We start from the raw sequence: 13,502 nt of genomic DNA, 5'->3' as shown, positions 1-13,502 counted from the left end.
ACAGGCCTCCGAGGTCTGTAAGCTCCGTAGACGGGTAGCTTCGTCATGTATATGTGGTAAGCGAACAAATGCAAACCTCAAGTCAAGTTGGAAACCGAGACTAACTATAATACATCCACCGATCTAGCTACTACCTGATCCTATGCCTCCGGCAGCGATTGCAAACTCTGATGCGACAATTCCTGCACATGAAGATGTACTCTGGCAAGTCATGAAAACACAACTCACACTCCAAACTCCCCCAATTGCGCCAAGCCCACTGAGAGTTTCTGTGATGCTCACAACCCACCTCTTCGTGGTTTTGCAGACCTTCAACTATGCGATTGAACGCATTCTGGCGAACAACCGCATTAGCATTTGGATGATCCTCCTCCACAGCTCGATTGGCCATGTTCAATAGCCGATTCTCCTGCCAGAGTGAGCATTCACATGTATGCCAAACTTTCCCACACACGTAGCAAAATTCTCGCCCACATCTATCAACCGTTAGATCGAACATCAATTGGTGGAACAAATTTAAGCTTTGATGCTTGTGTTTATGTATACTGACCGGCATGTGATGTGGTTGCAACCATGGTCAAGTTCTACCATCGCCTGGCAGTGAAAGCATCGCCTCCAATCCTCACCTTTGGCTATTTCTAACACCCTCTGAAGTGCCTCATCCATAGGGCAGTCAACGCCGGGATGTTCCAAAGAACGACAAGTGAGATGAGTCCTTTGATAGCAGCTTGGGCAAGTGCCGATTTCGTCCCGAATCGCATATGGAGGGATGAACTTGGAACATGTTTGCTCAGCACAATAGAGTCGATCTTTAGCAGTCCATTCAACTGCCCTTGCGCCAAATTCACGGAGCTCCTCATAATTTAAGACCCTTAAAGCGACTCCAGGAGGCACGATCTGTCCACAACAGCGAGGCGGGTACAACTCCTCATCTTTGATTGCTCCCAGAAACATTGACCTGATACAATCTTTACAAAACTCATGGCCACAGGAGCCCGTAAACATGAGACTGTGGAAGCGTTCCATACAGGAGCAACATTGTTTGGTAACGGCGGATATTCGAGGTGAGAACGACGAGTTTGATGGGCCTTCCCCATTGTCGGAGCCTTCCCCTATGACGATTCGATTCATCAAATCACACATGACAGTCGACACAGCGTCGTCTTCCTCGGAATCTGAATTTTCACCTCGTTCTTGCATAGTTTGCGCTGGGATTTCCCCGTTGCTCAGTGCGAGAGCAAGCTGATGATCCTGCGTCGCATGGGTTTCGTCCTTCTGGATCGAGGCAAGTATGTTTTGATCGGTAGCAACGGCAGTGCTCATGCTTATAGCCAATATTTCGTCCCGAGCACAGGTCTGAGCGATTAGGATCTGCTCTCTCATGCTATTCATAGCAATTTCCCAATCGGTGGATTTTCCAGATACTCCCTTCCCCTTCTGCTGATCTTCAAGGTAATCCAACTCTTCGAGAAGGATTTGGAGGGCCGCTTCGTCGCTCTGGTCAATGGCCATATTGGGCGGGTTGGGAACAAAGGCCACAGAACGACCTCGAGGTCGGGTAATCGGTCCTGAAGAAGAGTATGTACTGGGTAATTGTAAGTGGGATCGCTCGATGGTGTCACTTGAAGATGTGAGGGTCGATTCAAAAGAGAAAGAACACCGGGGATAGATTTGGGAGAAAGAAGTTACAACTTTGGAAGAGACGGAAGGAGGAGCAAAATTGGAAGAGAGCACTACTATGTATACTAAGGAAATAACATGCACGCAGTGAGAGTACAGGAGACTAAAAAAGTATGCTTACAATAGTTACGTAGCATCCTATCAAGTTTCCAAAGTTGAAGGCGGCCGACACTTCAATGTTCGAAAGGTCGCCATCAGAGTAGCTTCATAGAGGCTGAATACTACTACTACCTAATATATACAGTAAATGAAGCCGTTAAAATCCAGAAATACACTATACTGAAAGCATGCATCAAATCCTTACCTGTAACGCCCTGGTATGAATGAAAAGTTCATAATCAGACCTCGACAATCAAATAGAAAGCACCCTAGTGCTGCTTGTTCCACAATTACTCAAAGTCTCTGGCCCAAAGCTGAGGACAAAAGATCAGGCATTATCCAGCAAACCCCAGGAAGTCAAATAACTGGATGTTGTTGGTGTTATCCAGACTCCTGACTCCAGAGTATAGAAAACAAGTGCGGACCGAGGTAGTGGATCCTCCCCGCATTCAGCAACATTTCTCCCAAGTTCTCAACCACCTTCCAAGATAATCCTCACTTCACCTCATTTTCGTAATCAGAAACCCCCGACAAAAATGCTCATAATCGGTCTCACCGGCTCCATAGCCACGGGCAAATCCACCGTATCCACAATCCTCTCAACACCTCCCTACAACCTCCCCATAATCGACGCCGATATCCTCGCCCGCAAGGTAGTCGAACCAGGCAGCGCAGGCTACAAAGCGATTGTCAACTACTTCGGCCCCAACACACCAGACCTTCTCCTCGATGACCCCACAACAAATACCCCCAAGGGCCAACCGCTCAACCGACCAGCTCTCGGCCGCCGTGTCTTTGGCTCCACAGAAGAACGCAAACGCGACCGCAATGTCCTAAATGGAATCATCCACCCGGCTGTGCGCTGGGAAGTCTACAAAGCGCTGGTCTACTACTATCTTCGCGGTCAATGGGCCGTCGTCCTCGATGTACCCCTTCTATTCGAAAGTGGGATGGATCTTATCTGCGGAACTGTGATTGTTGTTGGTGTACATGACCCCGCGGTACAGATGGCGCGTTTACGTGCCCGCGATGCGCATCTCACGGCCGAAGATGCGGAAAACCGTGTGCACAGTCAGGGCGATGTGCGGTTGAAGGCGGCGCAGGCGGAGTTCCGGGGCACGGCTGCGGCGCGCGGGGTGGTGGTTTGGAACGACGCTGATAAGGCGGAGCTGGAACGTGCGGTCAAGGGGGCTATGGCTAGCGTTGCGGCGTCAAGTCCGCGGTGGTGGGCGTGGGCCTTGCTTGTGGCACCGCCGGTTGGTGTTGGTATTGCGGCTTGGAATCTGGTGATCAATTTTGCGACGCAGAAGGGATGGGAGAGGAAAAAGAATGAAGAGAAGGCTAAGTTATAGGGGGATGTTAGCATACACTGAGAAAGGACCGAGTCTCTTGCATCCTTAAAGATGGGATTATATGCGTCTTTACTTCTCTCACATAAACTAGACTGGCGCGGAACGATTGCTTTACATGTCTTTAGCCCGATACCTAGGTGTATACTGATAGATTCCATTTACTGCTCTGTGTAGATATGCATTCGAGACCATTTAAATGTCAATTCACTTCGCGAATATGTACCTCATAGGTAGCTGCAGATATAGGTAACTGCAGATAAGTTAATTTTGAGTCATCGTAAGAAAGAGAAAAATGTGCCCATAGATGTCCATGCCCTAACGCCGAGACAATGCTGAAGTAACGCCAATGCCAAACACCAAGGATATCTGTGTTTTGAAAGAAACCAACAGAAGGGAGACCTCTGACTGGATGTATTTACTGGCCGCTCTTGCGCTTCTTCTTTTTCTTTGACGATGATGGTGCCCCAAATTGCATGGGGCGACCACCGGCACCCGAGATACTGGTAAGCCCATCCAGCTTAGGACCTCTAGCTTCACGGATCCTTCGCTTTTCCATGACAGCTTCGTACCGGGCGGGATTATCGACCTTCAACTGCTCGAGTTCAGCCTCCTCTTCGGTCATGGGAGGTGGGGTCTGGAATAAATTAGCATTGGGTTAACGTGAAAATGCAACGATGACGGGACTGACCTTTTCCTTGCGCTTGAAGTTGCCAAATGGCCGACGACCTCCAAGATTGATATCGTCGTCGGCATCTATAGATTCAGTCGCCATAACGAAGGACTGGGGGGCGGCAGGAGCCGCTGCAGGGATGTCCAGCACCCATTGAGTCTCACCAGCCTCGGCAGCCTGTCGCGCAATGACCTCCTGGCGTTTCTGCTCCTCGGCGGCAAGTGCGGCGGCGATAGCATCGAGATCGGATTGCGGGGTCGAAGGGCTTTGGTATTCCATTGACTTGCGTTGGCGCTTAGGGGTGCGTGCCGAATCATCGGCTCCTGGCGACTGGGCTTCCTTGGATGCTGCAGATGCTGCAGCACGTTGCATGAACTGTATGGACGTTAGTTTTGTTCCAAAGCGCAAACAGTGATGATACAGACCTTCATGGTAAGTAGGCGGGAAGACATATTGCCCTTGTCAGGCTTTGCAGCCGTACTGGGAGAGGCCGACATAATGGGCAGCAATATACCAGTATCGACTACCGATGTGACAAAAGCCTTGTAAAAAGTGAGAAAGGTGAAGTGAGGATTAAAAGTAACAGAATAAAATGTGGCGGCAGAAAAACCGCAAGCTACAAAGTCTCAGTTCGAGATTACGGTATATGGCAGGCGGTGGGCCTCCACCAACCACACCTCACGGATTACACTATTCAGTTTGCAACTCTCCGACTTCGAGCAATTCCGTCCTTGTCCACTCCCACCCCAATCCGTCCTCAGGACCCAATCTGCCCAGCATGATGTCCTGCAGTCGCCGCCTCACATCTCTGGCCTCCGCGGCCCCGCGCTTCGCCGCCCGCAGTTACTCCTCGACTGTGCCCCGTCTGCACGAGAACCGCATGCAACCCAATGACCCCTCTCCGCCAGCTCCCAAGCCCAAAGTCTCCCCACTCAATGCCCCGGAGGCACCCATTGTCGAACTCCACGAGATGCGGGCCCACGACTTCCGCGAAAACCCCGCCCTCGGCGAGCAAATCCGCAGCGTCCAGGCCCCGAACCGAGCCACTACCTGGGCCGCTAGCCAGCAGCCCCGCGAGAAGGCCATGGTTGGACCTCGATTCGAGCAGACCATCATGGAGACTCAGGTATGCAGTGATATAGTCCGACGTCAAGTTGGAATTCGAGCAATTGGCGCGGTTCCCTTGGAGTAGACTAAGAAAGAGAGACTGACGATTGTTTAAATATAGCCCCGGCCCCTTGCTGCCATTGAGTTGATTCACAAGCAACCCGTGCGCTGGACCAAGTCCCGAGTTGTCAGCTGTGACGGTGGTGGTGGTCCCCTTGGCCACCCCAAGGTCTTCATCAACACCGACAAGCCCGAGATTACGCCTTGCGGATACTGCGGCCTTCCCTTCGTATGTGATTCGCGGCCAGTTTATACAAACCATGCGCGAGAACCTTTACTAACATATTAATTGCAGGCCCAAGAAAAGCACAAGGCTTACCTCAAGTCTCTGCCTGCTTCCAGCTACCCCCTCGAGCCCACCGGTGATGCGGCCGAGGTTAACGAGACCCAGCGTGTTCCTGGCGCGACCGGTGGCCTGGAGCAGCGGTAGACGACTAGCATCCGATTCCTTTTGTCGGCGTTGATTAATTCATGTTGCGCGTGTGTTACAATACTAGTTTCCTTTATTTTATTCTTTTGGGCCCAAGGCCGTGTACAGAAATATAGATCAAATGGATCTGCCGTTCGCCCAAATGCGAGTTCCAGCGATTGGTCGTGGACTGAAATACCCAGTCTTTTGGCAATCCCCGTGGATCAAAGGTGGATTGTTGCATCCAGATACTATATTCGCAACGGGTCATGGATATACTTGGGGTGACAGGACACGATGTGTATCTTCAACTATATTCCCGTCCTCCCAATTAAGACATGCTCTCATGTAAAGTTGAAAATCACGCCTTCTGGCCCTGGATAGTTGCGACAACCTTGCGCGAATGGCGACTGGTACGGAACTCCAGGTACCAGATTCCCTGCCAGGTTCCGGTCGCCAGACGGCCATTGGAAATGGGGATATTCACCGAGGCACCGATGAGAGCAGATTTGATATGAGCCTTGAAGAAACCACAAATATTAGCTTATCAGCGCAAATCAATCCACCTTTTTTGAAATAATCCCGGGAAACTAGGTATAGCGGCGGGGTAATAAAAGTCACCCAAAGAATCAATTAAAAACATTACTAGTAGTATACAAGCACATACCGGCATATCATCGTCTCCCTCAGCAGAATGACGATAGAGCTTTCCCTTCGGATCAGACGGGGCAATGCGATCAAGTGCATCGCTCATATCGGCGCGAACATCATCATCCCAGTTCTCATTCAGCGAGAGCGCACAGCTCGTGTGCTGCACGAACAAGTTCAGCATGCCGACCTTGTAATCGTGGATCTCGGGGACTTCGGATAAGACATGGTCGGTAATGAGGTATGAGCCGCGACTGCGCGTGGGCAGGGAAAATGTTTTTTGAGACCAGGACATTGTGGGTGTTTGTAGTGGGGAGGTTTGTTGGAGCTTGAGGGCGGGGTGCGAAATAAGGTGGTTTTCGATTGGGTAGTGGGGGGAAGCTCCAGTGAGAGGTCTGATGTCACATTCTTCCAAGATTCTTGAAGGTTACAACAGGACATACTAGTTTCGAGGGAAAGGGAGTTTTGTAAAGTAATAAAGACAAAATTTGAATTTTCAAGTCTACATGTAGCTTTGAATATCAGTAGAACCTGTTCTTGAGTATTTCTCCATATATTGTCATTTTCTATACAAGACCCACAGCTGAAAGTACTCAAGTGCTTAGATCCTTTGTTTCATCTGGAGCAATGGCATTTGATAGCACCATTGACAAGCAGGCGTGAAGGGAAGGTCTCCACATTGAACGCATATCACTGCCATTTGAATAGTCTAGAATGGCAAGCACAGTATTTACTAGTAGTAGGTACTACTGATCTATCCTGCGGAGGACACCTGCTGTCAAACTAGTAGGTCAGTTGCAAACAATGCCTGCAGGCACCTTAGCGCATACATTCGTATTTTAGGTATTGTAAAATCTTTAACAGATTGAACTTGGAGGCTCCTCAAATGATCAATTCGCAACATTTGAATGGATTGAACTTTGAAGATAGCGGGATAGAACGGCTATCTCCGGGTATTTTGATGCTGGCACTACGCGGCTATTTCCCTAGAGTTTGACTATAAAATTAATTTGAGCATCCCTTGATCTCTCTTTTCAAATTCCTCAAATAGAATCCTTGCAGAGTCATATCTACAATTGACGTTATCATGGGCTCAATATCTGACCCAATGCCCCTGAAGGAGAACGGTGAAGACTCGCTCTTCCTAGACCTGTCTTCACCCCCGGCCGATGAACCATTTGCAGTGAACGGAGCATACATCCAAGATACAAACCCCAAGAAAGTCAACTTGGGTATCGGAGTCTACCGTACTGCTGAAGGATTGCCATGGCCATTGCGAGTGGTTGAGGAGGCCGAAAAACAACTTCACCAAGCAAGCGATGTGAGTCGACACGAATACCTCACCATACAAGGTGATCGAGAATTCCTCAAGTTGGCATCCGATCTCGTCTTCGGATTTGATGAGGTAAAAAAAGAGCAAGTGGTCGAGGAGAATAAACGGGTTGTTTCTATCCAGACAGTCTCGGGCACAGGCGCAAACAGACTTGGCGCGGAGCTTCTGGCGCGGAATATTGATCCAGGATGTGTGTGGGTTCCCGATCCTACTTGGGCAAATCATCATACAATTTGGGAGCTTGCTGGGGTACAAAGAAAACTTTATCCCTACTATGACAGCGCGACCAAGTCCTTTGATTTCGAAGGAACTGTTCGAACTCTGTCAGAGTCCGCCAGGAAAAACGATGTCGTGATTCTTCATGCCTGTGCTCATAACCCCACTGGAGCAGATCCAACACATGAGCAGTGGAAGCTGCTGGCTGAACTGTGCAAGACAAAGGGCCTGATACCGTTCTTCGACCTCGCCTACCAAGGCTTTGCATCGGGAAATCTCGAACAAGATGCATGGGCCATCCGCTACTTCTACAATTGCAACCCTCGACTGGAATTCTGCGTGGCTCAATCCTTCTCGAAGAACTTTGGTCTGTACGGACAACGAGTCGGGGCTTTGCACGTTGTGACTTCCTCTACCAGCAATGAGGTCTCTCGCAATCTACTGGCTAATCTTTGCCATCTCGTTCGTGGCGAATACTCCATGGCACCAAGAGGCGGTTCAGAGGTTGTGCGAACCGTCCTGAAAAATAAAACCCTCAAAAACAAGTGGTTTGAGGATCTCGTCACCATGAGTGAACGCATTCGAAAAATGCGACAGGCTCTCTATGATGAGCTGACCGGGTTACAAACACCCGGGGATTGGTCCCATATTCTGAATCAGGTCAGTTAACACAAAGAACGCCCGGATCTGATGTACAAATACTAATTTCTCGCAGATTGGGATGTTTACCTACGTGGGATTGACGGAGAGACAAGTTTTTGAAATCCGATCAAGGCATCATATATACATGCTGAAATCCGGCCGCATTTCGATCTCGGGGTGTAAGTCCCATTGATTCCAGACCATGACTTTCATTCACAACATTGAATAGCTAGTGACTGACCATAATTGATAGTGAACGAAAATAATGTGAAGGTTGTTGCAAAGGGCATCGACGACGTTGTTCGCACGGTGAACTGATAGCGGATATGGATTTGGAAAAATTGCATGCATTACACATGCGAACATTCAATGTTGAATATGTCAATTGATAGCAACATTGAAGATAACAACAAGCACTAGAGTTTATGACAGTGTCTATCCAAAATCTAACTTTAATCATCCCGAAAACGAATCAGGTAGCTCAACATGAAGTTCATTGGGAGACATGTGGGTTGAAACACGATTCAAGCCTGTCCTCCAGAGATTACGCGGAGAGACTCGGATTTTTAACCAATAACCGATCAGATGTCGTTTTGAACAATATTGGTATATCCGTATCTTCATAAACAACTTCATGCATAACCATCTTAGTAAGGGCTCTTGCACTTGTGAAGATCATGGTCATCCCAGCACCGTTGAAACCGGCCAAGATCCATTGGTTTCTAGAGCCTGGAACCAATCCCACGTGAGGCAGAGCATCGGGAGTCTCGCCCATGACTATTTCGCATATATTAGAATAAGTCGGTCAGAATCAAGTGTTCGGGGTCTCTTACTGCCAGTCCAGACAAAGTCATGGTGTGCCTCGGCTTTTTCCCAGCCTTGGAAATGAGTCGCCATTACAGTATCGAAATGCTCTGTGGATGCGTCATTAATCAATTTTGTATCGTCGGTAGTATTCCACCACTCCGCCCGATCGATCTTATCCTCATAAGTCCACTTTCCACCCCCAAGGATTATCGAATTGTCCGGTCTTGGGTTAAGGTAATCTGCGTATTTCTTGTCAAAATGCAGATTGTAGGTGTGATCCAGGGATTTGGGGACTTGGAAAGATGGCGAAGGAGACAGGTGGGAATTTTGGCCCTTGAAGGGTGTAATGACATCCTTATATTGCGGTAGCAAGGCTGCAGTGTAGGCGTTGGTTGCAAAAATAGTCTTCTTCGTGTTCAAAGCGCCCCTCGACGTTGTCAATTTTGTATGGCCGGCCAGTTCTTCCACTTCTGTGACATAAGTCTCAGTAAAGAGCTTGCCACCCATTTCCACGACTCTTGATAGCAAAGCTGTGACGAGTTTGTATGGCCAAAGTGAGGCTGCAGGCACGCTTAATGCACCTTTGGTGTCCTTGATACCGGTGATCTGAGGATGCAAGGTAAGAATATGGCTGAGCATAGACATTCAAGAGTAAATTTATTCACCTTGTCCGACTCGGAAGCGTCAATCCATGTAATGTGCTGAGCCCACGAAGCCCCTTCCGCCTGCCGAGAAACCACGAACTCGTGGGCCTCTCGAGCATCATCTTCATCAAAAAAGATATCAAAAGAGCGTGTTACACGAAACTCGCAATCAATCTTTTCTTTTTCAACTACCTCTTGCAAGGCAGTGATTTGATCAAGTTGATTGTCGATAATCTCTGCCATTTCTCTGGGGTCGTATTTGGCCCCAAAGTGCTGCGCAATCCGCGTCGCTAATTTAAGATGGCCCCCTTTACGGCCTATCAGCAATTGAAACCTAAACGCCATCGGAGATTTACTCACCATTGCGTCCGGTCGCCCCGGCACAGGCCTGGCGAGCCTCGAGCAAGACAATGTTTGGCTTTTTTCTGAGATTTGGATCTGAAAGAATATGGTATGCGGTAGCCACACCGGCTAGGCCAGTGCCAATGATAGCGATGTCGCATTGATCTGGAACTTCATCTGAACATCGGAAAGAGGCTAGCCGATGGGGATCTTGAAGCCAGTATGATGTCAACGGGTTTTCAGCTGGAAACCCTCTTTCCTGGAGGATTGAAGACATGCTTTGCAGTGCTCTTGAATCGGTAGCAGTGAGGTATAAATTTGAACTGCGAGACTATAGGTCTTCAATGTTTATTAAATCGTTGTTTTGAAGTGTTGGAATGGTGCCGACCAGAGTGATGGGAAAGCACAAAACTTTGGCGTGAAATCGAGGCTTATGAGAAGAAAGCCCGGCCCCCTCTTCTGCCTAGATCTTTCCGCGCCGAGGCCCAAAGCAGTTAGTTTGGCATGCACAGAGCCGCAGAACATGTCAAGCTTGATTGGAAGTTCAAGGTGGAAGATGGTTTAAGTGGCATGGTATCGATGTTTTTATTGATATGTTGTAGTTTGTACTTTGAGCGAGGCTGCGACATCGAGGAATGTAAAGCCCAAGTCACTAAATCCATCGAACCCTTTTCGCGAACATTATAAACAGTGCCGTAAATCCGACAATGAACGAGAGGATTCCAAACCACCAATGAGTGTTTGTCACATTCTCCCCAGGGACATTTACATTCTGACCGAAAGAACCAGACACAACTTGCCCAACGACCATAATCGTGCCGATAACTGTCACTCGATTGAGAGTATTCGCGATTTGGTTACGCATGCATGTGGAATCGAGATCCAGCCGGGCCAGATATTTACTTTGCGACCGAGAGAGCATCTGCTCGGCACTAGTAAGATTAGACATCATCGTCAAAACGTGATCTTCAATATCGCGAAGATACAGTGTGATCTCTTCAGCCGTGGATACCGAGTAATTGCAGTGCCTGGCGAAACAACGAATAAGATCGGTTTTATCGTGCAGAAGTCGCCGGATTTGGGTGACCTCCTTACGGCACTTGGAGATATTCTGGAGAGCTAGACCGATGTCATCGGGACGAGTGACAGAGAGGCCATCCTCCATCATCTCGACGCCGGTTTGGACACGGTCAATATGTGGAGCGAAGCCGTCCACGATATCGTCACTGTAATTAACCATTAGCCTAAACACCCCTTTTCGGCAATTAGAAAGTAGAAAGGGGTTTCATCCATACATTAGCGCATAGCAGATCCAATCACTGGTGGGAGAAAAATCGCTTTGGTGCTCCTTTATCCGTTTCCAGACATGGGCGGGATCTTGGCCATCACCAAAAGTGATGCTGAGAATTCCCTCGGGAAACACGATGCCGTAGAAATTGGCGGACGAGGCATCGGGAACCGTTATAAGTTTGAGTTGCCGGGGAGGCAGGACAGAAACAAAGTAGTAAGCACCGAAAAGTTCGACTTTCTCGCGCAGTTCGCGGACCTTGATATCTTCCGTAGTCAGAGGGTGGAGACCGAACATGCGCGATAAAATTTCGATATCGTCATCGGATGGCGATGCGACATGCAGCCACCATAACCCCTTATGGTCGCCTGTCTCTTTGAAATCCTTGAAGGGTTCACAAATTGATTCTAAATGTGAGAAGCCATTGGCTCGAGTCACGGTATCGAGACTGGAGTTGAAAAAGCTGTAACGCGTGTCACTGGCAGATTCTGCCCCCGATTTTTCTTCAAGGGCACTGTCGGTACGGCCCAGAGGTACCGTGGGCCCCATGCTTCAAAGCTTCAGTGAGCAGCATTCAAGTTTGTGAATATGTAACAATGTTGCGAGTTGCTGTGTGGGAGAAGATGTAATTTTCTATGTGGTGGTGGTAAGGGGAGAGTCTTGGGCCTTGGCCTTGGGTGGCGGAGTCGGATTTTCCCCTTTGATCCAACTGGCCACAATATCCGCGCAAGTCTTAACAAAAGTCCAACGATAGGAATTTTCCCAAATATTGATAGCCTTGGAGACTCTTTTTTTACAGAAATTTACTAAGAAGTAATGGACTCCTGACGTCAGATGCTTTATATGCTTTTTCAATATGGCTCTTTGACCTCTGCTGCATAGCCTACTCTCCAGATGTCCCTTGCTTTTCACCTCATTAAGCGCTCTTTGTGAACAAACCTAAAGAACTTGAGCTGATATTTACGATCCAATCAATTCGATTGACCGCCAACTAAGTATGAGGCAATTCTCCATTTGCATGGAGCTAGTACTTGCACTGCCTATGATGCGTTGCAAACGGTACTCATCACCAACGGTGGATTACTAGTGGCGCTTCCCCAGTCCGCCGATCCAAGAGCTTGACCAGCTTCTGTGCTGTTATCAGAACGGATCTATCACGCATTAGCCGGCTCCACGAGTTTGAACAGTTTATACTCACATAGTATTGTGGTTCAACATAGTACCACCAGTCATCACTGCGATATGCATCATCCAAAGACTGGCTAATTGGATCGATGAATCCCGTGTTACGAGTATCAAAGTTTGGATGTTTCGACCAAGCCACATACACCTTAGGGTGATCTTCATCCTTAATCCCATTCGGATCTTTAGCATCACCGGCATTGACCTGATCCGTAGTCAACGTATTTTGAATAGCACCCCAGGCGAGATTATTATAGCCGCTATGAGCGGAGAGTAGCGCACGAGTAGGAGCCCATGTGTTATTGTTGTTGCGTGAGTGAATGATGACCACTCGTTCCCAGTCACTTGAAAAGACCAGGTTAGCATGCCATGACTTTTATGTGGGATTTTCTTCTTACTAGTCGTGGCCAGTCTCAATCAGACCGAAGATCGCACCATCTTTCTCATAGAAGAGGTTGTAGACGACACGAACTTCAGTCTCGTTACACCGTTGGAATGTGTAATACACTGGGAAAGCGGGCCCTGGGTTGCCAACTTTGACGCCAGGATTGCGGCAGTTACACCCAACATTGGGGTATTGGCACTGGGCTGCAGCAGGTGTCTTGTGTGCATCGTCGTAGATATCGGACGTGTTGGGTGAACCGCTAAAGGCCCAAGTCGGATAACAAGGGGGCTGGTTTTCGGCTTGGGCAAAAAACCACAGTGGTGCATAGAGGTTCGCCAATTCAGCGCCGCCGGCGTCGAGGAGGGAGGTCATATCATCATCGGTGATTTGAGTGACGGCAGCGATGGGGCCAGCCAGTATGGCCATGTAGACCCAGGACTTAAGCCACATGCTTGAATAAAGTGCAAGGCAAGGGGTCACCGAGGATATGCTATGGAGCCACCATCTGGCAACGGAGGAGGATGCTTTTTAATCAAACAGCGATCAAAGAAGCCCAAGGCGAATGGATCATTCCTAGAGCTGTTAAATGTAGACGTATTTCCAATTTGGGAGATGATGCGCTGAAGGTCACATCGTGC

The 13,502-nt window shown here is 48.6% G+C and overlaps 10 protein-coding genes across 10 annotated transcripts; 4 read left to right on the top strand and 6 right to left on the bottom strand.

Annotated features, from left to right (window-relative positions):
- Positions 1 to 142: 142 nt before the first annotated feature.
- N7466_001041 (uncharacterized protein) lies at positions 143 to 400 on the top strand (the record flags this gene model as incomplete). The annotated part of the gene is made up of 1 exon (XM_057160439.1): positions 143 to 400. One exon carries the CDS (start codon positions 143 to 145, stop codon positions 398 to 400), a length of 258 nt encoding a protein of 85 aa, XP_057026687.1.
- Positions 401 to 516: 116 nt separating this feature from the next.
- N7466_001040 (uncharacterized protein) lies at positions 517 to 1,512 on the bottom strand (the record flags this gene model as incomplete). The annotated part of the gene is made up of 1 exon (XM_057160438.1): positions 517 to 1,512. The coding sequence occupies one exon, from the start codon at positions 1,510 to 1,512 to the stop codon at positions 517 to 519; it is 996 nt and encodes a 331-aa protein (XP_057026686.1).
- Positions 1,513 to 2,315: 803 nt separating this feature from the next.
- N7466_001039 (putative dephospho-CoA kinase) lies at positions 2,316 to 3,131 on the top strand (the record flags this gene model as incomplete). The annotated part of the gene is made up of 1 exon (XM_057160437.1): positions 2,316 to 3,131. The coding sequence occupies one exon, from the start codon at positions 2,316 to 2,318 to the stop codon at positions 3,129 to 3,131; it is 816 nt and encodes a 271-aa protein (XP_057026685.1).
- Positions 3,132 to 3,546: 415 nt separating this feature from the next.
- N7466_001038 (uncharacterized protein) lies at positions 3,547 to 4,298 on the bottom strand (the record flags this gene model as incomplete). The annotated part of the gene is made up of 3 exons (XM_057160436.1): positions 3,547 to 3,765; positions 3,820 to 4,176; positions 4,227 to 4,298. 3 exons carry the CDS (start codon positions 4,296 to 4,298, stop codon positions 3,547 to 3,549), a joined length of 648 nt encoding a protein of 215 aa, XP_057026684.1.
- Positions 4,299 to 4,579: 281 nt separating this feature from the next.
- On the top strand, positions 4,580 to 5,398 carry N7466_001037 (zinc-finger domain-containing protein; the record flags this gene model as incomplete). Its single annotated transcript, XM_057160435.1, has 3 exons — positions 4,580 to 4,927; positions 5,030 to 5,197; positions 5,264 to 5,398. The coding sequence occupies 3 exons, from the start codon at positions 4,580 to 4,582 to the stop codon at positions 5,396 to 5,398; spliced, it is 651 nt and encodes a 216-aa protein (XP_057026683.1).
- A 340-nt stretch (positions 5,399 to 5,738) lies between these two features.
- N7466_001036 (YjbQ family protein) lies at positions 5,739 to 6,320 on the bottom strand (the record flags this gene model as incomplete). The annotated part of the gene is made up of 2 exons (XM_057160434.1): positions 5,739 to 5,897; positions 6,045 to 6,320. 2 exons carry the CDS (start codon positions 6,318 to 6,320, stop codon positions 5,739 to 5,741), a joined length of 435 nt encoding a protein of 144 aa, XP_057026682.1.
- Positions 6,321 to 7,133: 813 nt separating this feature from the next.
- Positions 7,134 to 8,534, top strand: N7466_001035 (putative aspartate aminotransferase; the record flags this gene model as incomplete). The annotated part of the gene is made up of 3 exons (XM_057160433.1): positions 7,134 to 8,234; positions 8,290 to 8,395; positions 8,470 to 8,534. The coding sequence occupies 3 exons, from the start codon at positions 7,134 to 7,136 to the stop codon at positions 8,532 to 8,534; spliced, it is 1,272 nt and encodes a 423-aa protein (XP_057026681.1).
- Positions 8,535 to 8,760: 226 nt separating this feature from the next.
- Positions 8,761 to 10,286, bottom strand: N7466_001034 (NAD(P)/FAD-dependent oxidoreductase; the record flags this gene model as incomplete). Its single annotated transcript, XM_057160432.1, has 4 exons — positions 8,761 to 8,993; positions 9,050 to 9,629; positions 9,689 to 9,975; positions 10,028 to 10,286. 4 exons carry the CDS (start codon positions 10,284 to 10,286, stop codon positions 8,761 to 8,763), a joined length of 1,359 nt encoding a protein of 452 aa, XP_057026680.1.
- Positions 10,287 to 10,661: 375 nt separating this feature from the next.
- N7466_001033 (magnesium transporter CorA family protein) lies at positions 10,662 to 11,846 on the bottom strand (the record flags this gene model as incomplete). The annotated part of the gene is made up of 2 exons (XM_057160431.1): positions 10,662 to 11,235; positions 11,305 to 11,846. The coding sequence occupies 2 exons, from the start codon at positions 11,844 to 11,846 to the stop codon at positions 10,662 to 10,664; spliced, it is 1,116 nt and encodes a 371-aa protein (XP_057026679.1).
- Positions 11,847 to 12,337: 491 nt separating this feature from the next.
- On the bottom strand, positions 12,338 to 13,314 carry N7466_001032 (uncharacterized protein; the record flags this gene model as incomplete). The annotated part of the gene is made up of 3 exons (XM_057160430.1): positions 12,338 to 12,448; positions 12,496 to 12,823; positions 12,878 to 13,314. The coding sequence occupies 3 exons, from the start codon at positions 13,312 to 13,314 to the stop codon at positions 12,338 to 12,340; spliced, it is 876 nt and encodes a 291-aa protein (XP_057026678.1).
- Positions 13,315 to 13,502: the final 188 nt, after the last annotated feature.

Source organism: Penicillium verhagenii, assembly GCF_028828195.1.
Source record: "Penicillium verhagenii strain IBT 33310 chromosome Unknown utg000002l_segment0_segment0, whole genome shotgun sequence".
In the NCBI taxonomy this organism is placed as follows: Eukaryota; Fungi; Ascomycota; class Eurotiomycetes; order Eurotiales; family Aspergillaceae; genus Penicillium; species Penicillium verhagenii.
Note: the sequence above shows the minus strand (reverse complement) of the source record. Positions and strands in the feature narration are given on the sequence as shown.